Genomic DNA, 24053 nt, shown 5'->3' on the forward strand with positions numbered 1-24053 from the left:
CCCCGCCCGGACCTCGTCGCACCGTGGACAAAGGGCTTGCTGCGCCCTCTCTCCCCACCGGGGGTGGCCCTCTGCTCCCTGTGCGACTGTCAACTGGGGCGGACTGTCCTCAGTGCACCCCGACCACGTCGTGCCGCCAGATCGGGCCTCGGCCCACGTAAAATGCGCCAGGGGTCTGCGGCAATGTCGGCAACCCACCTGACCCGTCTTGAAACACGGACCAAGGAGTCTAACGCACGCGCGAGTCAGAGGGTGCAAGCAAAACCCTGTGGCGCAATGAAAGTGAGGGCCGGTACGCGCCGGCTGAGGTGGGATCCCAGCCCAGGGGGGTCGGGCACACCACCGTAAAGTGGTATCGGTGCAGTTGTATCGGAGCCGTTTTGCGAGTACAAGTACGAGTACATGAGCACAGTATCGGACCCGATACTGGTATCGGTATTTGTGCATCCCTACTTATAAGTGATGATTGAGAGGGATAGGAACAATCGTACTCATTCTGCCTTTAAAACACAAGCAGGAAAGATTCTTTAAGAAAAGAAATGTTGAACTGTAGAACTCTCAATAAATCTTCAGTCAGATTTCTTGGCAGCTCAGTTACTCTATAAATCAAACTTTTAGCATAACAAGAGGAATGAATCAGAATCTGATAACCTATAAAAAAAAAAACAAGTACTAATACTTTGTCCTGCCTAGTTGTAGACATATTATTGGTCCTTGGGATACAACCACAACTTCCCTTTTCCAGTGCTGTGTGAACTGTTCTTCCTCACCTGTGCACCTGTGTCTGGTCTCTCTATAGACTCAGATGGTTGCTTATGGGTCCTCTTGTTCCTGGTTGGGAGGAGGAGGAAAAACAAAAATATATATATATGAATGGTGGAATTGACTGCTTGAAATTATTTTTAAATGTTTCAATGAACAATGATTTACTGCTCACCTAATCCATAACAAGACAAAGATGATTATGCCAACAATTGAAAGAGCAGTGAATATTCCAATACCTATAAATATCCTTCCTTTCCTTCCTGGGAAATAGGAATCAAATGAAAACACTGACAGTTAATTGGGGTGTTACCGGATGTGTAGGCCCACGGCACCAAGGATTAGTAAAGAAATAGTATCTTAAATCACAAAGAGAGAATTTAAACATTTGAGAGTACTTAAATGGTACTCTTACAACTAAATGTATTTTTAGTTATTCCACACCAACTTCAAAGAGGAACTACACCAATGTTACACATCAAAATCTGTCAAACACACGTATCATATTTATATACATAAACTGATTTCATGTGAGTCAACTTCATTTGGGGTTGGAGACTACAAGTTGAAAATGAAAAAAAAAACGAAAAACTACGGGGTGTGGAGTTAGAAAGAAGTAAGTTTACCGGACGTACTCGGACAGGATTGCACAGATTAACTGTGAGAGAGATCATCAGATGCAATGGAAAGACTTACCAGCGTCAACAGTCAGACGTAAGACGGAGTGATGACTTCCTCTGTTGTTCTGGGCTTCACAGTAATAATTCCCACTGTGTTCAGCTCTGAGGTCAGTGATGGTGAAGATCTGTCCTGATGCTTTTGGTGAGTCTTCATTCTCCTTGTACCAGGTGTATCTAGCTGCTGGGTTAGCATCACTGCTACAGGTCAGATTCACTGAACTGCCCTCCACTATCTCACCAGAGGAACTCACTGACACCGAGGGATGCTTTGGAGCATCTGGAGAACAGTAAATAGATATTTATATTAGCATGCATGATACAGACAGACTTTTGCATCACAAGGAGGAATACAATAAGCCTTGTTAAGCATGTGACTCACACTGGACATCTATAATTAAAGACTTAGAGTTGATCTCTCCATGTTGATTGTCAGAATTGCAGTAATAGATCCCTCTGTCCTCAGAGCTGATGGAGGTGAGATGATAGATGCCTTCTGGTCCCTGAAGCAGTGTTTGGTTCTCCTTGTACCAGGTGTAGTTAGCTGCTGGGTTAGCATCACTGCTACAGGTCAGAGTCACTGAACTGCCCTCCACTATCTCACCAGAGGGACTCACTGACACTGAGGGAAGCTTTGGAGCATCTGGAGAACAGTAAATAGATATTTATATTAGCATGCATGATACAGACAGACTTTTGCATGTGACTTGTTCAACACTGGTTATACAGTATATAAATTGAAGTGAAGACATGAGTCTTACACGATACATGGCATGTTGTATGTTTGCTTGTTGCATGGTTGTGTAGAGAAAGACAGATTTCATTAACTTTTGCACAAACATTAAGCACTTCCATATCATGAGAAATACGATATATTTGCTTATTACACTTACATCACTTTCATTTAGTTTTGATCATCGCAAAGAAATCATAACATTTCTAACTTTTGTGTTTTTCATGAATATTTTAACACAGAACGCGAATATTTCGCGGCAAAAAAGCAACATACGGATTTCAGAACAAGGTCGATTACTGTCAGCTAACGCACCGCGAATAAAGGCAACAACTAATCAAGTTGTGCAGAACAAGTTGAGTTGCTCCTGTATTTATGAAACAACCATCTGGAGGAGAAGTGGTAGCATAAATTAACTATAAAAGGAGGATGTGTTGCTTTAGTGCCACATATATTTAAATAATTGTCACAACTTGTACGACAATCAATGCAGACTAAAGTTTCCCCTCAAACATCTACTACAGACTGTCTGAACAAAATGACAAAAACAAGCTTTTACACTCACATTTCACATTAATAGAGATGTATTCAGACGTCCTCTCTCCCAGCTCATTCTCTGCTGTACAGTAATACTCTCCAGAGTCAGAGGACTGGATGGAGCTGAAGATGAGCTGTGGTTCTTTACTGAGAGGTTTGAGTTTTCCATCCTTGTACCAGGTGTAGTTAGCTGCTGGGTTAGCATCACTGCTACAGGTCAGAGTCACTGAACTGCCCTCCACTATCTCACCAGAGGGACTCACTGACACTGAGGGAAGCTTTGGAGCATCTGGAGGGAGATGGGGGGGGAACATCAACTTTTAAAAGATGAGAACAACTTTTCACGGTGGAAGTTCATATATATAAATGACCAACAGTTTGCATAGAGTTTGAATTCCCAAATGTATAGGCCTACCTTGGGTAAAAGTTAGACATTTTGTTTAGGACACAAGGAAGTGAACTCACACAGTGATGTAGAGCGGTAATCCTCGTGCCCTTTCAAAGCACAGGAGATGCTGTCTCCAGGTTTAAAATGGCCCATGTAAGAAGAAGCTTCTTCAGGAACTTTCTGTCCATTCTTGAACCAGACATAAGAGGGATTACTGCAGCTGCTGTTACAACTCAGCTCTGCCTCGGCAGAAGACTGATTGACTTTTACTCTGGTCACCTGGATCTGGAGAGCTGGTTATGTGAAGAACAACACAAAGTCATTGGTCACTAGAAGCACACACATCAAAAACTCTAACAGGAAATGCATTGGGAGTCTAGTAAAAACTACTTAAGATCATATAATCACAATCAATTTTATAAAACCATTACTTTTTCATCAATATATCATATCATCAAATCAAGACATGCAAGCGATGTGGCTCTAGGGACGGCAATGTTTGTCGGTCCACCACTTTGGTCCAGACTGAAATCTCTCAACAACTATTGTATGGATTGCCATGAAATTTTGCACAAACATGCCCACTCCTCATTGGATGATGCATACAGACTTTGGGGAATCCCCTAACATTTCATCTAGCGTCACTATGAGGTTCACATTTGTGGTTTTAAGGGAAATGTTTTACTTTTAAAGGACTTTTGGTTCAGACGTCCGCGTCACATTGGGGATTCCTTTAACTTTTAGTCACCCATTCTCAGACCAAAATGTGTCCAACACTTTGGTTCGTACAGGCTGTTCTCATACACCGTTAGAAGACATACCAACGAAATCAATGACTTATCGTGAACCAGGAAGTATAAAGAGCGACAAACGCCGCACAGGGAGCCCAAGAGACCTTTGTTCCTGTCCGCTGTGAAACCAGAAGTCAACGTTGATTTCGTATTGTTCATATTGTTATAACTTCCATATTTAAGTAACGCCACTTCCGTAGTTAATTTAACCCAAACCACAATCTTTTCCTAAACCTAACTAAGTAGTTTTGTTGCCTAAACCTAACCAAGTTGTTTCCCGTGAAGACAGAAGTTTATTTTGAAGAAGACTATATGAATGTTATGTGCAAACACACGTGTTGCTGGACACACGGAGGAGAACGCACAAGAAACTAGAATGGCACTCGGAGAGCGCAGACCTCCGCCAAGGTAAAAAGAGATCACAGCTCACAGCTGACGGTACCGTGAGGTGGTCGGCTTGTTATAAACACGGTGTGTCTGTATAACGTTACACTGCGTTGTCTGTCATCCCGTCATCTACCGCTTTGTTCTTTTTCACCGCGGACGGCCAGCAGCTCCCGCCGCACCTCTGAGTCTCGCCACACATCCACACACGTATCTCTCTGCTCTCAGAAGGAAGGAGCTGGGGTCACGCGTCATCAGTTACACTGAGCATGTGTTATACCCTGTGAATCCGTAAAAAAAATTCCTGAATCCGGATCATGATCCGGATCGCTACCAAAATCTAATGGATTGTTCATTGTGCCACACCCCACCCCTCCAAAGCATTTCATTCAAATTCATCACAAACCTTTGGAGTAATCCTGCTAACGGACGGACGGACAGACAGACAAACCAATGCCGGTGAAAACATAACCTCCTTCCTAGGACTTTGGCCTTGGCGGAGGTAATGAGGAATAACATTTCGCAAGATATACAAACCATTTTATGAGGATACGTTAAATTAATGACATCCAATGAGCCAATTAGCAGACGTTTGTATGCTAACACACTTAACTAAGATGGTGAACATGGTAAACATTATACCGTACAGAGTTATACAAGGCAAACTACTCCTGCATTAAAAGCTTGTTTGTTTTTTACTGAGCTGAAGCGCTTCAGACTGGACAGTCAACATACACATAAGTTAGTATACACATACATACATTAGCAGTGATGTTTCCAACATGCTCAACACTTGAAACAAAATTAATAAACCGTCATGTTACCTGTAACAACCAGTTGGACTCCAGGTTCACCAGTATATCTATTATTTGGTCCTCCTGTAAAGAACCTGAACTTGTACCTAGTTGAGTCGCTGTCGCTTAGGTTAGTGATTCTCAGAGTGCACTTGTTGTCATCACAGATATACTCCACACGACCTGTGTAGTCTGAGTCACTCGTCACGTTGTTTGTTTCTTCTTTAGTAAACCAGAATCTCTCTGCTACTGATAAAGTGGACAGGTATGTGTAGGTGCAGTTCAAGTCCACGGTTGATCCTTTAGAGGCACAGATCTCAGTAGAGGTGTAAGTTACTCCCCATTGACCCGGTACCACTGTAACACAGAACACATCAGGAACCACAATCAGATACACAAGAGGACAAAGTTGAATATTTTTGCAAAAGTGCTTCTTTATGTAAACCTGCTATAGAACTGAACTACATATTACAAAATGACTCAGGGTGCTTTCACATCAGGGACCCGGGCCCAGATCCGAGTACACTTGACCCCCAAAGTCCAGTTCTTTGGATTAGTGTGAACGCTCCGTACCGTACTCGGGCACGGTTCTTTGGTCGGTGCTCGAGTCCACTTGAAAAGGTGGTCTTGGGCACGGATCATGTGTACTCAGGTACGGTTCGCATGAGGTGTGAAAGCCAAAACCTGGAAGTGGACCACTATTTAATGCGAGTAACGGTAGCAGTCAGCGAGTAGTTTTAAAAAGGGCAGGCTTCATTCAACGCCGCCAGTCTCCTCCGAAATCTGTATACATAAAACTGTTTCATATCTATGTCTGTATACGCGCAGTGTTCACCGATCTCATCCTCTGAGCTGTACGGCCGTGGATGATAAAGCAGGAAGGCCGGCGAGACGTTCCTTAAAATATAGATAATAGTAGGCGATGGTGTTGGGCGATGATTCTTATTTTATTTAGCTTCTTTAATGGTATGTCTGCGAAGAACGAGAGACGCTCAGCTGCTCGGCGGGCAGAGAGAGAGAGACAGCGGGGGAAACAGTGTAGTCGGCATATTCTCACATCAAACTCACTGAAATAAGAGTTTATTTCAACCAAACTAGAGTTGGTGATTGTTGGAAAGACTAACGACGATGGTGGTTGGTGAGTTTTATTTTGTTTCGGTCAAGTTTGAATGAAGTGTTCTACGATTCTCCGCCACTAGAACAGCTGATCTCAACAAGTGTAACGCAAGTGTACTCAGGTACGGACCAACTTTACTAATGTGAGAGCTAAGTGGATAGAGGGGGGGATACAGACAGTAGATACAGACATATATATGAACCAGTTTTATATCTATGTAGATTTCGGAGGCGTCCGGCGGCGTTGAATAAAGCCTGCACCGGTTATCTAGAATAATTAATTACAGGAGTCCATTGGTTTAAAGGGACTGTTTGTAACTTCTTACACGTATAAATCATTGCGGGTCGGTATCCCATGCGCGCTCGCGTGTGGCTACGCTGTTCGGACTCAGACTCCAACACAAACTACACGGAAGCACCAAAACTGCAAAGTTATTTTTAGTGAAGCCCGTCTGTTAAACAGTGTTGGCCGCGGTCGGATGATGCGGGGGAGACCGTAGCTTTGGTCTCCAGGACCGGAGTCTCTGCTGTACTCTGCTCCTCTGCCTGCCTTCACTCACACACCGCGCTCCTCTAGCTGAAACATAGAGTGACGGATGCTCGCTCACATTCAGTTAGCGCGTGCACACGGGCGAGCACGAGCAACAGGACGCTGACTTTCGTTGACTTAACGGCCACAGGTGTCGCTGTAACAACCAATTTCTGATTCTTACAAACAGTCCCTTTAATAATATGTCTGTCTTTACATGGAGTCTTTCATTAACCTGTCTTGCCATTGATGGAGTGTGGGTGCCATTGGTTTGGGTGTTGTTTTTTTGTGCCACCAATAAAAGGACATGCAACAAGTAGGTCTTTCTCTTTTCCATAGCGCCAGCAGGGATTGCTCCTATAATATAAAACAATGTGTCTAGCGGTAAATCAATGTTCAAAGTATTTCTCATCTTTCTATACGCATTTTCAATTCACGCATATAAAAAGCAAGCAGAAGTGCAATAGTCATGTCATTGCGCCCTCTTCTTCTGAAGTGCGTTGATGGCACCGGAGAGGACAATTCGTGCCACCAGCTGTTTATCTCGATGAACCAACTCCTACTATTTGCATAGCAGTATGGGATAGAAACAAAAATTAATTTGCATTTTCCTGGAAATTTGTTTAAAATGTGCACAACATTTGGATGGAAACCCGGCTTTTGACACATCATTTCAAAGTATTAATTAACAATATAATCAATAATGACTTAATGTAGATACTTCATACAGTATATGCATATCGGAACTTTTCCATAACTTCACAGAGCAGCATGAAGCCAAGATTTTGTCAGTAGAAAAAATATAATATGATATGTGTTTTGTATCTTTCACCCCCCCCCAACCACCACCACTAACTTTACCGTCTTAAACTGGACAAAACTTCTATTCACAATGTTCAGGTAAAAGAATACAAAAAGACACGAGTGAAAATTTGAAGACAATAAAAAACACTTGTGATGTTACAGAAAAGTGGGATTTAAAACACTCAAGGACGTCCAGTTTGAAAGATTATTGTGTGAAGAGTTTTAAAGGTATCCGTAATATCACAGATCAAATCTCAGGTAGAAATAAAACCCCGCTAGAATATGCTTCAGAATAAGAGTGCTAAATGAGCTACAGTGTAAATGTAGATATACAGTACCTGGCACAGAGACAAGGAAGACGACAAGTCCAATGGCTGCTGCTGTTACACTCATAGCTGCTCCTCTCGTCTCTGTATCCGCTTCAGAGACAATAAAACATCGACAGGTGAATATTGAGCACCCGAAGTAAACCAGTCGCGTCAATAAGAGAAAGAGAGATACTGTAGATGTGGAAGGATAACTTTCCTCTGTGGTCAGTAAGCAGAGGACAGAGATCAGACAAACTTCCTCTTTATCTCATTAACATTCATGGTGTCATTAGCTACCCAAATAAGATACCGTAAAGGAAGCAACCAGTATGTTGTTTTGCAAACTATATATAAACCAGTATTGGGAAAAAAAAACAAAAAAAACAGAGTAAACCAGATGATGAACATACTGAACATCCTGCAGCACAAACACTCAAATTGTTAAACTACAGAGTTCCACTGCGGTCAGATGTGTTTTAACTTCTTCTTTTTACCGTTTTATCACTCTGTGAATCACCTTTAATTGCTTCTGTATGGGATTAAGAAATAAAAAATAAACTTGAACATACCAATTGTGCTGCAGTCTTCATCACCTGTGAGTTTCCCCCATGTCCTCTTGGATCCACATTCTTCATCAGGTTGTTTTTACCGGCATTGGTTGGCTGGTTGGTTGGTTGATTGGTTGGTTGGTTGGTTGGATGGTTTGTTGGTTGGTTGGTTTGTCCGTTTCGAGGATAAGTCCAAACGTCCACGATGGATTTGAATGAAATTGAGGGGTTGGGTGTGGCACATTGAACAATCTATTCGATTTTGGTGGTGATCCAGGTCATGATCCAGCTTTGGGAATTTTTTTTAATAACTCCACTCTGCCTGTGCATTAACACCACACGCTTTAAGACATGACCAGTGTAACTGATGACGCGTTCATGACGCCGTACATGACACCTGCCTTGGTGGAGGTCTGCGCTCTCCGAGTGCACTTCTAGTATCTGTTTTAGGGCTGTCAACTGACTCAAATATTTAGCGTTTAGCGTTAAAACAAATTTGTGTTGCGTTACCTTTGATAGCCCTAGTTCTTTTACAATCCAACTGTAAGTTGGTGTTACTGAGTGTCAATAGGGAGTTTTTCCTTATCTGAATCGAGGGCATAAGGACCGATGGTGTTGTATGCTGTACAGAATTCAAAGCCCCTTGAGGCAAATTTGTGATATCGCGCAATATAAATAAAATTGACGACGTACCCGTCATGTTTCTAGACAGAGAGGGAACTTTAACTGAGGGAGCTTTTCATTCTTTAGTTGAATAACTGCAGTTCCTCTATTTCTATTTTTAAGGAACTGATTTTTCACTACACAGAGATGGAAGACATCACTCTGTTCAGAAACGTCTCTGTGATACCAGACACCCGGGAAAAACAGTACATAGAGAATATTTACAATATATTTTATGGTAAGTTTGTTAACACCAAAGAAAAAGGCAGATAAATACTGTTGTCAATACTGAATGCTTTTAAATGCACATTTATTTTGTCACCAACCAACTTAAGAAGAGTGAAAGGAAGACGGTTTTGTACAGTGGACCATCAAGACGCAGCACGACCAGCACTGAGGTAAACAGCGACTGAACTTTAGACTGGAGTTCACCACTTTGACAAAAACATGTCACGTCCTTTGGTTTGTAAAATTATGACCTATAAATCCTTATGTTCATCGCCTATCAAAAGGAAGTGCAGCTATGTGATGCAACTTGTCATGTTTTGTCACTTAATGCAGGTTGAGGTTGTGGTCCTCAACCACAGTAGATTATTGTCTGGTCTATAAATCCACTCTATTTATATCAGAGTAAAAAAAACAAGCCGGCTTTATAAAGCACACCAAAACACTGTAAACACCAAATACCCAAATAAGTTTAAAGAAGAGTCACAACTCTGACTCAAAACTCTGCAGTCAGAGAATGAAACACACTAGAGTTACCGCGTCGCGGTTCTACGCCTCTGCCGACCACTCAAGTTGCAGTTTACATCCATTTCTGTCCAACATGTCATCACTTTTTATCTGGACCGCAGAGGGCCAGCCCCTAAAGTCTGTCACTGAGAGAGTGAGTTGCACGATTGGTCGGCAGAGCTTTGGAGTTTCCTCGTTCGCCGTTGCTCCTTCAAATCGAAAAGGCGAGGAACAGTCCTTTATGCAAATGAGCCCATCTGGTGCGACGCATCCGGCTCACGAAACCTGGACCAAGCTGTGAAACTAGATCTAGTTCTAAAATGAAACCAGATTCAGCATCATCGCCTATTTCTGGCTTCAAATGTTTCCAGAAGTAGATTTTGGTGGATTGTGTAGACGGAATAACAGAAGGTTTACGAGCAGGCCGCCACGTTGTTTCTAGGGATGCACCGATACCGATACCAGTATCGAGTATCGGGTCCGATGTATTCGTACCGGCAAAACGGCTCCGATACAAGGGCACCGATACCACTTTACTCTCACCCCACCTCCCCGACGGTGCGGGCGAGACGGGCCGGTGGTGCGCCTGACCCCGCTGGGCCGGGATCCCACCTCAGCCGGCACGCGCTGGCCCTCACTTTCATTGCGCCACGGGGGTTTTGCTTGGACCCTCTGACTCGCGGCGTGCATTAAACTCCTTGGTCTGTGTTTCAAGACGGGTCGGGTGGGTTGCCGACATCGCCGCAGACTGCTGGCGCCTTTTACGTGGTCCTCCCCGGCGGGGAGAGAGGGCAGCGCGAGCCATTTGTCCATGGTGTGGCGAGGTCTGGGCGGGGAGCGCTGTAAAGCTGCGTCCGCGAGCCACATTCACCCCAAGCCTTTCCAAGCCGACCAGGAGCCGGTCGCGGCGCACCGCCTCGTATGCGGGACTCCCCAGCCTGCAGTGTCGTTCACACCCTCCAGCTGGCTGTTAACGAGGGTCTTTTGGCACAGAGAAGTACTCGTATCGGTACTCGGTATCGGCGAGTACCTAAATGTAAGTACTCGTACTCATACTCGGTCTGAAAAAAAGTGGTATCGCTGCATCCCTAGTTGTTTCCTGTTTGAAACGGCGAGCAGAGAACCAGGGATCAGGTATATTCAACGATCGGTAATGTCACCGCTTGAACGGCCAGTTGAGTGGAGCAGTGCCTTCTGGAGTGTCCTCGCCGGACCTGGTGGACATGTAGCGCTGGATTTAACATTACAGACATGACCACTGACTATTAGTGGAACAATTTAGCCACAAATTTACAGACACGGTCCAGAAATATCGTCAGTTTGAGTCTTTGTTGGCCATTTATGTGAAATTGTTATAATTAGCATATGAATTCTTGAGTTATGGACAAAAACCTGTTTTGTGATGTCACAGTGACCTTTGACCACCAAATTCTAATCAGTTCAACGTTCAGTCCAAATGCACGTTTGTGCCAGATGTAATGAAAAAAATTTACAGATGGACATTATGCAAAAAAAATAGAGAGCAGAGGACAAATGCATTCATGATTCTAAAAGTAATAAAAGATGCAAAATAAAAACATGTAAAATAAAGAAAAAAACAATTTACATAATTTGGTAATGTTACAGCAGAATAAATAATTCAGAAAGTGTGTAAAACTACCAACAAAAGAGATTTGAGTGACAATAAAACCAGTTAAGATAATCAATCTAATAAAAAGTAAAATATTAAGAAATAAAGAAATGTATTTGACAGGATGTTGGACATTATGTTGCCACCATGTCTCTTTACTATCATCTAGTGGTAGCAGGAGGAAACTACAACTACACCTAACAAACGGATGTTCTCCAAAACTGTCCTGCGTTTTATTTTTTTAAATAAGAAGTTTTATTTTACAATTTAATTTACAAATTCTAAGCTTATTACCTGTTGTTATTATTATCTAGCTGATACATTACTGCAGGGATTACGACGGAGTATTAGGGCCAACATGAGGGGAAAAAAATAAAATCTGAGATTTCAAGAAAAAAGTCAGAGGTTTACGAGAATAAAGTTCTTGACGAGTTAGTATGAAAAAAGTGACCGGATAATGTTAAGTTTTTTTGTTATCTTTATTATTTATTTTATTTTTTATATTTCATAATTTATATTATTTCTTATAAATTGTATATGAAATTAATTTTGATTTATTAATATTTTATTTATTTCCCTTTCTTTTTTCTTTTTAATTATTTTAATTATTATTATCATATTAGTATTTTTTGTTCTCGGTTTACTAAATAATGTTTATTTTATTATTTGTTATTGTTTATTTAATTTATTTATCATATTTTTGGGTAAATTTGAGTGAAGATTATGGACAGAGGAAAATATATCCAGCTTTATTCTTGTCCTGAGGAATACGTTTTAAAACTCAATGTGGTTTCCTCTCATAAAGATTTAAAAAATGAAGATACCATGGATGGAAAGGAGTCTAGAGATTCCTCTTTTTGTTGACGGTACTGTACAACGCAGCCGGATCCTCCGAAGCTTCCTGGCCTCTGGTTCGGAGAGAAAAATACATTAAATGAGTGGATTCTGGGAGATGGTGTCACTGTAAACAGAAACCAACAGTGATCACAAAAGGCTCCTCGCTGTGATTCTAGTGTACTAGATGACGTTCTTGCGCTGCTCACCTCGAGGACGGACTGGCACTGTTAAATCTAACAGCAGCGTACACGACCATCTCTTCTTCTTCTTCTTCCTTCCTCTCCTCTTTGTATCTTCTGGGCTGAGCTGGTCTGATGTTGGAGTAGAGAGGATCTGTCTCTCTTCTGGAAAAGTGGACACTGGCATAGTGGAGTTCATCCTGCTGCTCTGTTGGTGGCATCTGTGGACGTTGGACAAATTAAAATAAGATTTATGATTCATTTCACATGAACTTAAGGCTTAAAGAGAAAGTAGGTAGGATTTTACTCAAAGCCAAAGATTCTCATGTCTCTTTGTGTCACATCTCTCAAGAGGGAAGCATTTCAAACTCTATTGGGAACACAGCATTAATCCTCTGAAACCCGACTGACTGCCGTCTTTCAGAGGCTGGATCAGGCTCAGTTTTAAAGCTAGAGTGAAGATATATATCCATCGGTACCAACCACGTCGTGTTAGCTGGTCGGGAAGGTGACTAAATAACGCTCAAAAGTTAAGCTAAATTATGGCGAGGAAAAACTGGCATGGCCATTTTCAAAGGGGTCCCTTGACTTCTGACCTCCAGATATGTGAATGAAAAATGGGTTCTATGGGTACCCACGAGTCTCCCCTCTACGTAAAAACAAATAGTTCTCGCTGCGCAGTGCGTCCTCTATCTCTGTGGGGAGGGACGGGATTCCCAGCACGACTGTCAACCGTGGCGGACTGTCCTCAGTGCGAGGGTTTTGTCTACGGAGATGTCGACACCCTGTCTCGTTTACCATGATTATGCTGTGTGGCCTTCTGCCATCAGTTCTTCATAACCAGACAACCTTTAAGTTCTTCATAGATCAGCATCGTAATTTTGCTCTCAAAAAGTGCTCCAGATTGATGCATTTAACTTCTGGGGGAACACCACACCGCAGTCTCTCAAAATCCTGTGATTTGTGATCAATTTCAGACCTAGAATGGGGGTTTCTTTTGCACCGGAGTATTTTAACCTTGACTTCCTCACCTGTTCCCTGTTGTCTGGTCTCTCTCGGGGCTCAGACGGCTGCTTGCAGGACCTCTTCTTTCTGCTCAGGAGGATTCATTATTATTCATCATTCATTATAAAACTAAACCCACTGCTAAAATGAACACATTCTGAATGACTTTGTGAACAACGATGAAACAGAACTGCTTACATGATCCACAGGATGACAGAGACAAATATGATGGTGAGAAAAGCAGCAGGGCCTGTGGCAGCAGCAGCTATTAACTTCCATGCTCCTAGAAAACAGTGACCGAATGAAAAGAATTGAGAATTAGTTAGGGAGCGACAAAAGAGAATGAATTTTGTTGTAAGAGTGAGTTATTTAAAACAAGAATTATGTCCGTCCTAAGAGACAGAAGACATGTGCCTCTAACGCTGTAAAACCTGCAGCAGCTACCTCCTTCAGTTCTTCTCGTGGGATCAACAAGTTCCCCCGCGGCGAGCAGGCTGGGAGATTTATCCCCTCCAGTGTGTCCAGGCTCTGACCTAGGACCTTCGGCTAGTCAGTCGTGCTCTGATAAACAACCTAAACATCGCACCTTGCTCTTAGAAATGCAAATATGCAACGGCTCGATATTAAAGTTTTTATTTGTTGAACTCAGCGTAGGGCTGCACAATTAATCGAATATTAATCTCAATCACAATTTTGGCTTCCCACAATTAAATGAACATGATCGACTGTGATATTGACGTTGAAGATGCTCCGCTCATAGAAAACTCAATCAAGCGTTTCCTAAACTAACAGCTAGAGACGCTCCGTCAGTCGGCTGGTTTTCAGCAGTCTCATATGCTCAGATATCCGTTTTTTGCCGATCACACACACATATACAGCCGCCACATGATGGGTTTTTTTTACGTCGGCACACAGCGGTACAGTCAGTAACGACATACACACACACATCGTTGTGGAAGTTCTTCAGCTGAGTGAAGAAGACAAAAAGCTGCAATTTGTCACAACTGTAAGTCTAGAATAAGCCGTGGAGGAACAACCTTAAAACATTTGGAACAACTAACTTAATCATAAACTTATTATTTAGTAATTCATTCCCATACATGATGCTCAGAGTGATCACAGTGAGCGGATCGTCTGCAGACAGCACGGAGCTGCACAGCTCCGCTATGGTGCGTTCAAGCTCTACTCAGTAAAATGAGTGAGATTATAACCAAGCCCCCAGGAGGAGTGCCGGTCGTTGATGCCAATTTTCGTAGTGGCCAAATGGCGGTACTACAACGTCCGTCTCCGTCACATGATGCCATTGGGACCAAAAATACTTTTTCCCGTAGACTTACATTGGGAAAGAGACGTCTGTAACTTTTCTTTTTTAGGTGAATCAACTTCCCGGGTACTTTTCCACTTGGAAGTTGAGCCATTTAGGCTTCATGCGCTACTGAGCAACTTTCACCGGAATGAACCTCCAGTTCTCTTAATACATCCATGAATATAACGTTATCATGATGCGTTCTTGTAAATTGGAATTTTTGGCGAGAAACTTGAATAACTACAGTTGTTTGTAGGAGATGTTCTCACAGCAATATAAAATGGATAAAAGAGGGAATTATGACGTGTTTAACTTCCTAACACTAGCTCAATATAATACAACACAATATAATTAGAACTTCCAAGATTTATTTATAAATAAAAACAATTATTTATTTACTAATCATTTGAATTGTGATTTGAACCACGTGATTAAAACTGTTTATAAGTGCGACCGTAATCTGGATGTGCTTCCTCAATCACATATGGAGCAGCAAGCAACGCCTTCTCACCCCAAACAGGAACATCTGACCCAGAGGGTGTGTTATGACCTCTGATGCAGAGTGGAGAACTAACCTGCTGCAACAGCCAGATGTAAGGTGGAGTTATGACGTCCTCTGTTGTTCTGGGCTTCACAGTAATAATCCCCACTGTGTTCAGCTCTGAGGTCAGTGATGGTGAAGATCTGTCCTGATGCTTCTGGTGAGTCTTCATTCTCCTTGTACCAGGTGTAGTTAGCTGCTGGGTTAGCATCACTGCTACAGGTCAGAGTCACTGAACTGCCCTCCACTATCTCACCAGAGGAACTCACTGACACTGAGGGACGCTTTGGAGCATCTGGAGGGATAAAGACAGAGACACATTACATTAATATTAGTCTTGCATGATGTTGAAGGACATTAGTATCATGTAAGACGTGTGTGACTCACACTGGACATCTACTGATAGAGACGTGGAGTTGATCTCTCCATGTTGATTCTCAGACTTGCAGTAATAGATCCCTCTGTCCTCAGAGCTGATGGAGGTGAAATGATAGATGCCTTCTGGTCCCTGAAGCAGTGTTTGGTTCTCCTTGTACCAGGTGTAGTTAGCTGCTGGGTTAGCATCACTGCTACAGGTCAGAGTCACTGAACTGCCCTCCACTATCTCACCAGAGGGACTCACTGACACTGAGGGAAGCTTTGGAGGATCTGGAGGAGATGCATTAACAAATTATTATGAATAGTATTTAAATAAGAAGCAATGTGGCAGCATCTGAAACTGGATGTCTGATGGTTTAGAGGCAAATCTGGTGCCCAATAGTGAACAACACTACTTTAATATTTATTGCTTAAAGGTTTCACTCACACTTCACGTCAATAGACATGTATCCAGATGTCCTCCCAAGTTCATTCTCAGCTAAACAGTAATAATCTCCAGAGTCAGAGGACTGGATGGAGCTGAAGACAAGCTGTGGTTCTTTATGAAGAGGTTGGAAGTTTCCATTCTTCTTGTACCAGATGTAGTTAGCTGCTGGGTTAGCATCACTGCTACAGGTCAGAGTCACTGAACTGCCCTCCACTATCTCACCAGAGGGACTCACTGACACTGAGGGAAGCTTTGGACCATCTGGAGGACAGTAAATAGATATTTATATTAGCATGCATGATACAGACAGACTTTTGCATGTGACTTGTTCAACACTGGTTATACAGTATATAAATTGAAGTGAAGACATGAGTCTTACACGATACATGGCATGTTGTATGTTTGCTTGTTGCATGGTTGTGTAGAGAAAGACAGATTTCATTAACTTTTGCACAAACATTAAGCACTTCCATATCATGAGAAATACGATATATTTGCTTATTACACTTACATCACTTTCATTTAGTTTTGATCATCGCAAAGAAATCATAACATTTCTAACTGTTGTTTTTTTCATGAATATTTTAACACAGAACGCGAATATTTCGCGGCAAAAAAGTAACATACGGATTTCAGAACAAGGTTGATTACTGTCAGCTAACGCACCGCGAATAAAGGCAACAACTAATCAAGTTGTGCAGAACAAGTTGAGTTGCTCCTGTATTTATGAAACAACCATCTGGAGGAGAAGTGGTAGCATAAATTAACTATAAAAGGAGGATGTGTTGCTTTAGTGCCACATATATTTAAATAATTGTCACAACTTGTACGACAATCAATGCAGACTAAAGTTTCCCCTCAAACATCTACTACAGACTGTCTGAACAAAATGACAAAAACAAGCTTTTACACTCACATTTCACATTAATAGAGACGTATTCAGACGTCCTCTCTCCCAGCTCATTCTCCGCTGTACAGTAATAATCTCCAGAGTCAGAGGACTGGATGGAGCTGAAGATGAGCTGTGGTTCTTTACTGAGAGGTTTGAAGTTTCCATTCTTCTTGTACCAGGTATATCTAGCTGCTGGGTTAGCATCACTGCTACAGGTCAGAGTCACTGAACTGCCCTCCACTATCTCACCAGAGGAACTCACTGACACTGAGGGACGCTTTGGAGGATCTGGAGGAGAAAACATGAACAATAACAAAAAGTTAAAGAAGTGACAAAATGGAACAACCCATCGAGTGTCCTGAAAGAGGAGCGGCTCTGTACGGCGTTTTGTGTAAGAACGGTAAAAGCAGAAATAAGTTCAGCCACTTGTGAGATTTAATGATTCAACAGCAATCCATCCAATAGTTCAGACATTTTACCCTGAATCAAAAAGGTCAACCTGCTGATGGCACCAAGGAACAGTCCAGGAATCTACTCTGAAATCAGAATTCATCCTCCATTATTTCCATTAGGACCAAAGAGGTGGATTAGTGGACTGACGTTGCCTTTACTTCAGCCATGACCCCAGCAAGCAACGTTCATAAACGTATCGCATTTAAATGTGCAAACGGAAGGAAATATACCTCACAAATACATCTGAAATATAAATTCTGAGGTGATGGCACTGATTGACAATCAAAGGGCAGCGCAAGGATCAGTATAATTATTGATGCCATATACCCTGTTAAAGGGACTGTTCGTAAGAATCAGAAATGTCTTGTTAACAGCTTCACCTGTGGCCGTTAAGTCAACTAAAGTCAGCGTCCTGTTGCTGGCGCTTGTGCTCGCTCTACATAGACATGAAGGAGCATCGCTCAACACAGTGAGGAGACACACGTCAGCTAAAAGCACAATATCACTCTATATTTCAGCTGCTTGGCAGTAATGTTAGCTGACCAGACCAAGGTCTCTCCATGAATCAATGCTGATCCTAGTGTTGGCTTTTCCTGCCTCAGCCTCCCGACCGCGGCCGGAGGGAACGGGGGAGACGATAACGTTTCTCTCTGAGGAGCCCCGTCACTTCACAAGACACGGGAAACCTCTGTTGGTCTGGAGGAGCTGCAGCAGTTATTTCTGCACAAACGTCCACTGAACATTCACTAGATGTTCTCAGAGCTAAACTAACTCTTCTGCAGTGTGGAGTGAGCAGCATGCACGTGAGAGGTGGAGAGAGAGAGAGAGAGAGAGAGAGAGAGAAGGAGCGCGGTGTGTGAGTGAAGGCAGAGGAGCAGAGGAGCAGAGACTCCGGTCCTGGAGACCAAAGCTACGGTCTCCCCCGCGTCCTCCGACCGCGGCCAACACTGTTTAACAGACGAGCTTCACTAGATACAACCAAGAGGTTTTGGTGCTTCACTGTAGTTTGTGTTGGAGTCTGAGTCTGAACAGCGGAGACACACGCGAGCGCGCATGAGACACCGACTCGTAATGATTTATAAGAGTGTACGAAGTTACAAACAGTCCCTTTAAGTCACAAACATCCATGTATTCAAGCGGCGTGTTGCTATTGATTACATTATTAAAATGCAACATTAGTATTTTCACAGAGAGATCGAAGACTCAAATGAAATCCAGCTGTAAGAATTTGAAATGGTAACAGCTTAAAGGGTAACTTTGATATTTTTCAACCTGGACTGTATTTTCCCATGTTTTTGTGTCTAACTGACTCATGGGGACGTTTCTGAAATAGGTCCAGTATTGAGGGAGAACGCTGTAACCAGCTGCTAAACGAGCTGCGTTAATGAAACGTTACGTTCACTCAAAGTGTTTGTTTTTGCCTCCGACAGGCTCAGATTGTTATTAGAAGGTCTGACTATATTATGGAAAGGACCCTACAGAGAAATACAGTGGAAACCGCTTATAGTGATCAAAAAGCTTAAGAGAGAATCATTCCTATACAAATGCTGTTTAAATGATTTGCTGTGTGACTAAAACTGCCTTTTCATCAGCCACTGCTACTCGGTGACCTACAGCTGCAGACTGTGAATCTAATCTATACTATATGTTTGATCAGCAAAGCAACCCTAAAAAGGTTGACAATCAGCTGAATGTTTAAAGACGAACCATTTTACTCACATTTCACATCAATAGAGACGTATCCAGACATCCTCCCCCCCAGCTCGTTGTCAGCTGTACAGTAATACCGTCCAGAGTGAGAGGACTGGATGGAACTGAAGATGAGCTGTGGTTCTTTACGTAGAGGATGAAGGTATAGTTTTCCATCCTTGTACCAGGTGTATCTAGCTGCTGGGTTAGCATCACTGCTACAGGTCAGAGTCACTGAACTGCCCTCCACTATCTCACCAGAGGGACTCACTGACACTGAGGGAAGCTTTGGAGCATCTGGAGGAGAAAACATGAATAAATAAAAGTTTACCAACCTTTACAGCGAATAGGATCAGTGCTACATGTTGTATTTAAAGGAGTAAATAGTTGTGCGTGTGGCATGTGTGGAACATTACAGGTGAAAACTTTTTTTCATGGTAACTAATCACTGCTTTTAAAATGAGCTTACATTTCACATTAATGAAGATGGATTTGGATGTCATCGTCCTGAGGTTGTTCTCAGCTAAACAGTAATACTCTCCAGAGTCAGAGGACTGGATGGAGCTGAAGAGGAGCTGTGGTTCTTCACGGAGAGGTTGGAGGTTTCCATTCTTGTACCAGGTGTAGTCAGCTGCTGGGTTAGCATCACTGCTACAGGTCAGAGTCACTGAACTGCCCTCCACTATCTCACCAGAGGGACTCACTGACACTGAGGGAAGCTTTGGAGCATCTGGAAGATGTATTAACAAATTATTATGAATAGTATTTAAATAAGAAGCAATGTGGCAGCATCTGAAACTGGATGTCTGATGGTTTAGAGGCAAATCTGGTGCCCAATAGTGAACAACACTACTTTAATATGTATTGCTTAAAGGTTTCACTCACACTTCACGTCAATAGACATGTATCCAGATGTCCTCCCAAGTTCATTCTCAGCTAAACAGTAATACTTTCCAGAGTCAGAGGACTGGATGGAGCTGAAGACAAGCTGTGGTTCTTTATGAAGAGGTTGGAAGTTTTCATTCTCCTTGTACCAGATGTAGATAGCTGCTGGGTTAGCATCACTGCTACAGGTCAGAGTCACTGAACTGCCCTCCACTATCTCACCAGAGGGACTCACTGACACTGAGGGAAGCTTTGGAGCATCTGGAGAACAGTAAATAGATATTTATATTAGCATGCATGATACAGACAGACTTTTGCATGTGACTTGTTCAACACTGGTTATACAGTATATAAATTGAAGTGAAGACATGAGTCTTACACGATACATGGCATGTTGTATGTTTGCTTGTTGCATGGTTGTGTAGAGAAAGACAGATTTCATTAACTTTTGCACAAACATTAAGCACTTCCATATCATGAGAAATACGATATATTTGCTTATTACACTTACATCACTTTCATTTAGTTTTGATCATCGCAAAGAAATCATAACATTTCTAACTGTTGTTTTTTTCATGAATATTTTAACACAGAACGCAAATATTTCGCGGCAAAAAAGTAACATACGGATTTCAGAACAAGGTCGATTACTGTCAGCTAACGTACCGCGAATAAAGGCAACAACTAATCAAGTTGTGCAGAACGAGTTGAGTTGCTCCTGTATTTATGAAACAACCATCTGGAGGAGAAGTGGTAGCATAAATTAACTATAAAAGGAGGATGTGTTGCTTTAGTGCCACATATATTTAAATAATTGTCACAACTTGTACGACAATCAATGCAGACTAAAGTTTCCCCTCAAACATCTACTACAGACTGTCTGAACAAAATGACAAAAACAAGCTTTTACACTCACATTTCACATTAATAGAGATGTATTCAGACGTCCTCTCTCCCAGCTCATTCTCCGCTGTACAGTAATAATCTCCAGAGTCAGAGGACTGGATGGAGCTGAAGATGAGCTGTGGTTCTTTACTGAGAGGTTTGAAGTTTCCATTCTTCTTGTACCAGGTGTATCTAGCTGCTGGGTCAGCATCACTGCTACAGGTCAGAGTCACTGAACTGCCCTCCACTATCTCACCAGAGGAACTCACTGACACTGAGGGACGCTTTGGAGGATCTGGAGGAGAAAACATGAACAATAACAAAAAGTTAAACAGGACTTTCAATCAGGTGCCAGCTGTTTGTGGCTGAGTGAGTCTTTAGTCAAGTTAACGTCAATCACAATCATTTCCTAACCCTACCTAAGTGGTTTTGTTGCCTAAACCTAACTTCCTGTGGATACGGAAGTTTATTTTGAAAAGACACTATGCATGTAATGAGCGTATATTGTGACATGACGTTCCTGACTGCCGCTAGAGGACGTTCCTGACTGCCGCTAGAGGGGTAACTAGAGCATCATAGTTTGAAGCGTAATGGTGTGTCCACACAGGAAACGTCAGGAGCGCGTGGCGGCTGCGGAACCTGTTGTTTTTTATTTTGGTGTCTATGTTAACAGGTTAGAGCAGCCGGCTCGGCTGTCAGTTGCGTCTCTCCTAGAGATTCGAGGTCTCGCCTATTTTTACCGCGCACGATTCACAGCAACAACAGACAGTGAAAGTGATCTATTGACTGTATAATGACATCATACCAGCAACATTACTACAGTTTCAATGTCTGCATCTGTAGAATATGTCACGGACATGAAAAAAAAAGGGAAGATTTATTGTTAAATCAACACTTCCTGCTTTCATTTCAAAATAAAAGCTCTCAAGCGCTTTTTCTGTGGACAGAATTCCTTCATTTGTTAACACAAGGCTTTTATTCTGAAATATTTGCAGGACAGTGTTGTAGAACATGCAGTGACTTGTAGAGCTCCATGAATGAATAAAGTACGGGGTTTTAATTGTGGATTATTACTATTATTTACAAATTACCACATGTTTCTTAACCTTTCTCTGTCTAAAATAAATATAAATGATATTTATAATGAAATGAAATGGCCATTATGAAAGGCAAACTCTATGTAGAAAGAAAGGGATGGCAGCAGAAACAGAAATGCAGCAGAAACGCAGCCGGCGTGGACACCACATGCGTGAAACACGCAGCCGTTCAGCGAGGCAGCTGCTTACGTTCCCTGTGTGGACAAAGCATCCAGCCACTGACCAAATGTCGGCATTTGACGAGTTGGGAGTGAGAATGTGTTGAAATGTGAGCTCAAATATTAGACGTGAAGTGGATAGTGATTCCCTCCTGAACTCACACACTGGGGGAGAGCGGTACTCCTCATGTCCTCTAACAGCACAGGAATACCTGCTGTTATCGTCAACAGAGACTCTGTGAGAAGACGTTTCTTCATCTATTTCCTGTCCATTATTGTACCAGACATATGAAGGATGATCAGCTACATCACAGCTGCTCTGACACTTCAGCTCTGCCTGGTTCAATGATCTCCCCACCTGCACCTGGAGGTCTGGATGGATCAAGAAAGAGTAGAGATGTCATTTCAAAACAAACCATTAAATGACATGCATGTAAACATATACACACACACCAGTGTTTCCTAGACGCTGAACAATTGGAACCAAATATTCAAATGAAAATGTTACCTGTAACAGACAAAGTGACTCCAGGTGAGCCAGTTAAACGTCCACCTGGTTGGTTTGTTATGAACTTGAACTTGTACTCAGCTGAGTCGCTCTCTCTCAGGTCTGTGATTCTCAGAGTGGAGTCGTTGTTTTCACAGCGATGCTGCACACGACGTGAATACGCCTGGTCCGTTCTCAGATCCACATCATCTTTAGTAAACCAGAATGTTCTCTTAACTCTAGTATCACGGTCATTTCCTCTGGATGGGTATGTGTAGCTGCAGCGTATGTTCACTGTTGATCCCTTAAAGGCACAGATCTCAGTAGAAGTGTAAGTCACTCCCCAGCCATCATCCTGACCCTGTATCACTGTAACACAGAGCACATCAGGAACCACAATCAGACTCAGAACATGGAGGTTCTTCAATATGGAAACCTGCTGGATGACTGAAATACATTTACCAAAACTACTCGGCTTTAAAACTTCTCACTGCAAAGACAAAGATGTCTGACGTCAACAGGCTACTGGGGGAATGTTTCTCTCTACGGTCACTTCGTTTTATGCACTTTGAAGCTGTTATTTCTGCATAAAGCCACGGTGAACACAGGCTTGGAGAGGTCCGAAGACAAAGTGTTTGCTTAGTGATCAGGAATACATTGGACCTGTGAATCTTACTGCAGCTTTAAAGGTGCTAAATTCAATATCCATTGCATTAATATAGCACCAAACAACTATTGACTATGTAAAGATACAGAGGAGTAATGTCTACCTGAGCAGAGAATTAAAGCCCCCCTCCAGTGTATTTTGGCATTTCTATGATATTTCATATTTATTTGAGTCATTTCCTGACTAAGTTGATTAGCCACACTGTTTGCCAATATTCTTTTGACAAATAACTTAATTTTGTGCTCAAAGTAGGGATGCTAATTTTAAAAAAATGTCTTAACCGATAACCGACCCTCGTTAACCGATTATTAACCGTTAACCGACCAGATTTGTGCCTCGCGCCAGCTGCAGGAGCACAACAGACAACTGAGTCTCCAGTTCAGCGTCCGGGAGCATTAACTTAGCAGCTGTGCGACCCTCCAAGTATCTGCCTCCCCAGACCATCACTGGCCCACCGCCAAACCGGTCATGCTGGATGATGATACAGGCAGCATAACGTTCACCACGGCGTCTCCAGACTCTTTCACGCCTGTCACATGTGCTCAGCATGAACCGGCTCTCATCTGTGAAGAGAACGGGGGCGCCAATGGCAGACCTGCCAATTCTGGTGTTGTCTGGTGAATGCCGATCGAGCTGCAAGGTGCTGGGCTGTGAGCACAGGTCCCACTGGAGGACGTCGGGCCCTCATGCCTCCCTCATGGAGTCTGTTTCTGCTGGAGGTCATTTTGTAGGGCTTTGGCAGTGCTCCTCCTGTTCCTCCTCGCACAAAGG

The 24053-nt window shown here is 42.6% G+C and overlaps 1 protein-coding gene across 1 annotated transcript in view; it reads right to left on the minus strand.

Moving 5' to 3' along the window:
- LOC141762925 (hemicentin-2-like) overlaps positions 1 to 24053 on the minus strand; it is a 61848-nt gene that overhangs the window by 899 nt on the left and 36896 nt on the right. The window contains exons 29-38 of the mRNA XM_074627102.1: positions 22637 to 22984; positions 22291 to 22500; positions 19989 to 20249; positions 19573 to 19833; positions 19134 to 19400; positions 16986 to 17249; positions 15652 to 15912; positions 2738 to 2998; positions 1822 to 2082; positions 1459 to 1719 (exon numbers count right to left, since the gene is read on the minus strand). Of these exons, the coding sequence (XP_074483203.1) occupies positions 1459 to 1719; positions 1822 to 2082; positions 2738 to 2998; positions 15652 to 15912; positions 16986 to 17249; positions 19134 to 19400; positions 19573 to 19833; positions 19989 to 20249; positions 22291 to 22500; positions 22637 to 22984 (2655 nt within the window). The remainder of the gene's footprint in view (positions 1 to 1458; positions 1720 to 1821; positions 2083 to 2737; positions 2999 to 15651; positions 15913 to 16985; positions 17250 to 19133; positions 19401 to 19572; positions 19834 to 19988; positions 20250 to 22290; positions 22501 to 22636; positions 22985 to 24053) is intronic.

Source organism: Sebastes fasciatus, chromosome 3 (genome assembly GCF_043250625.1).
Source record: "Sebastes fasciatus isolate fSebFas1 chromosome 3, fSebFas1.pri, whole genome shotgun sequence".
NCBI lineage: Eukaryota > Metazoa > Chordata > Actinopteri > Perciformes > Sebastidae > Sebastes > Sebastes fasciatus.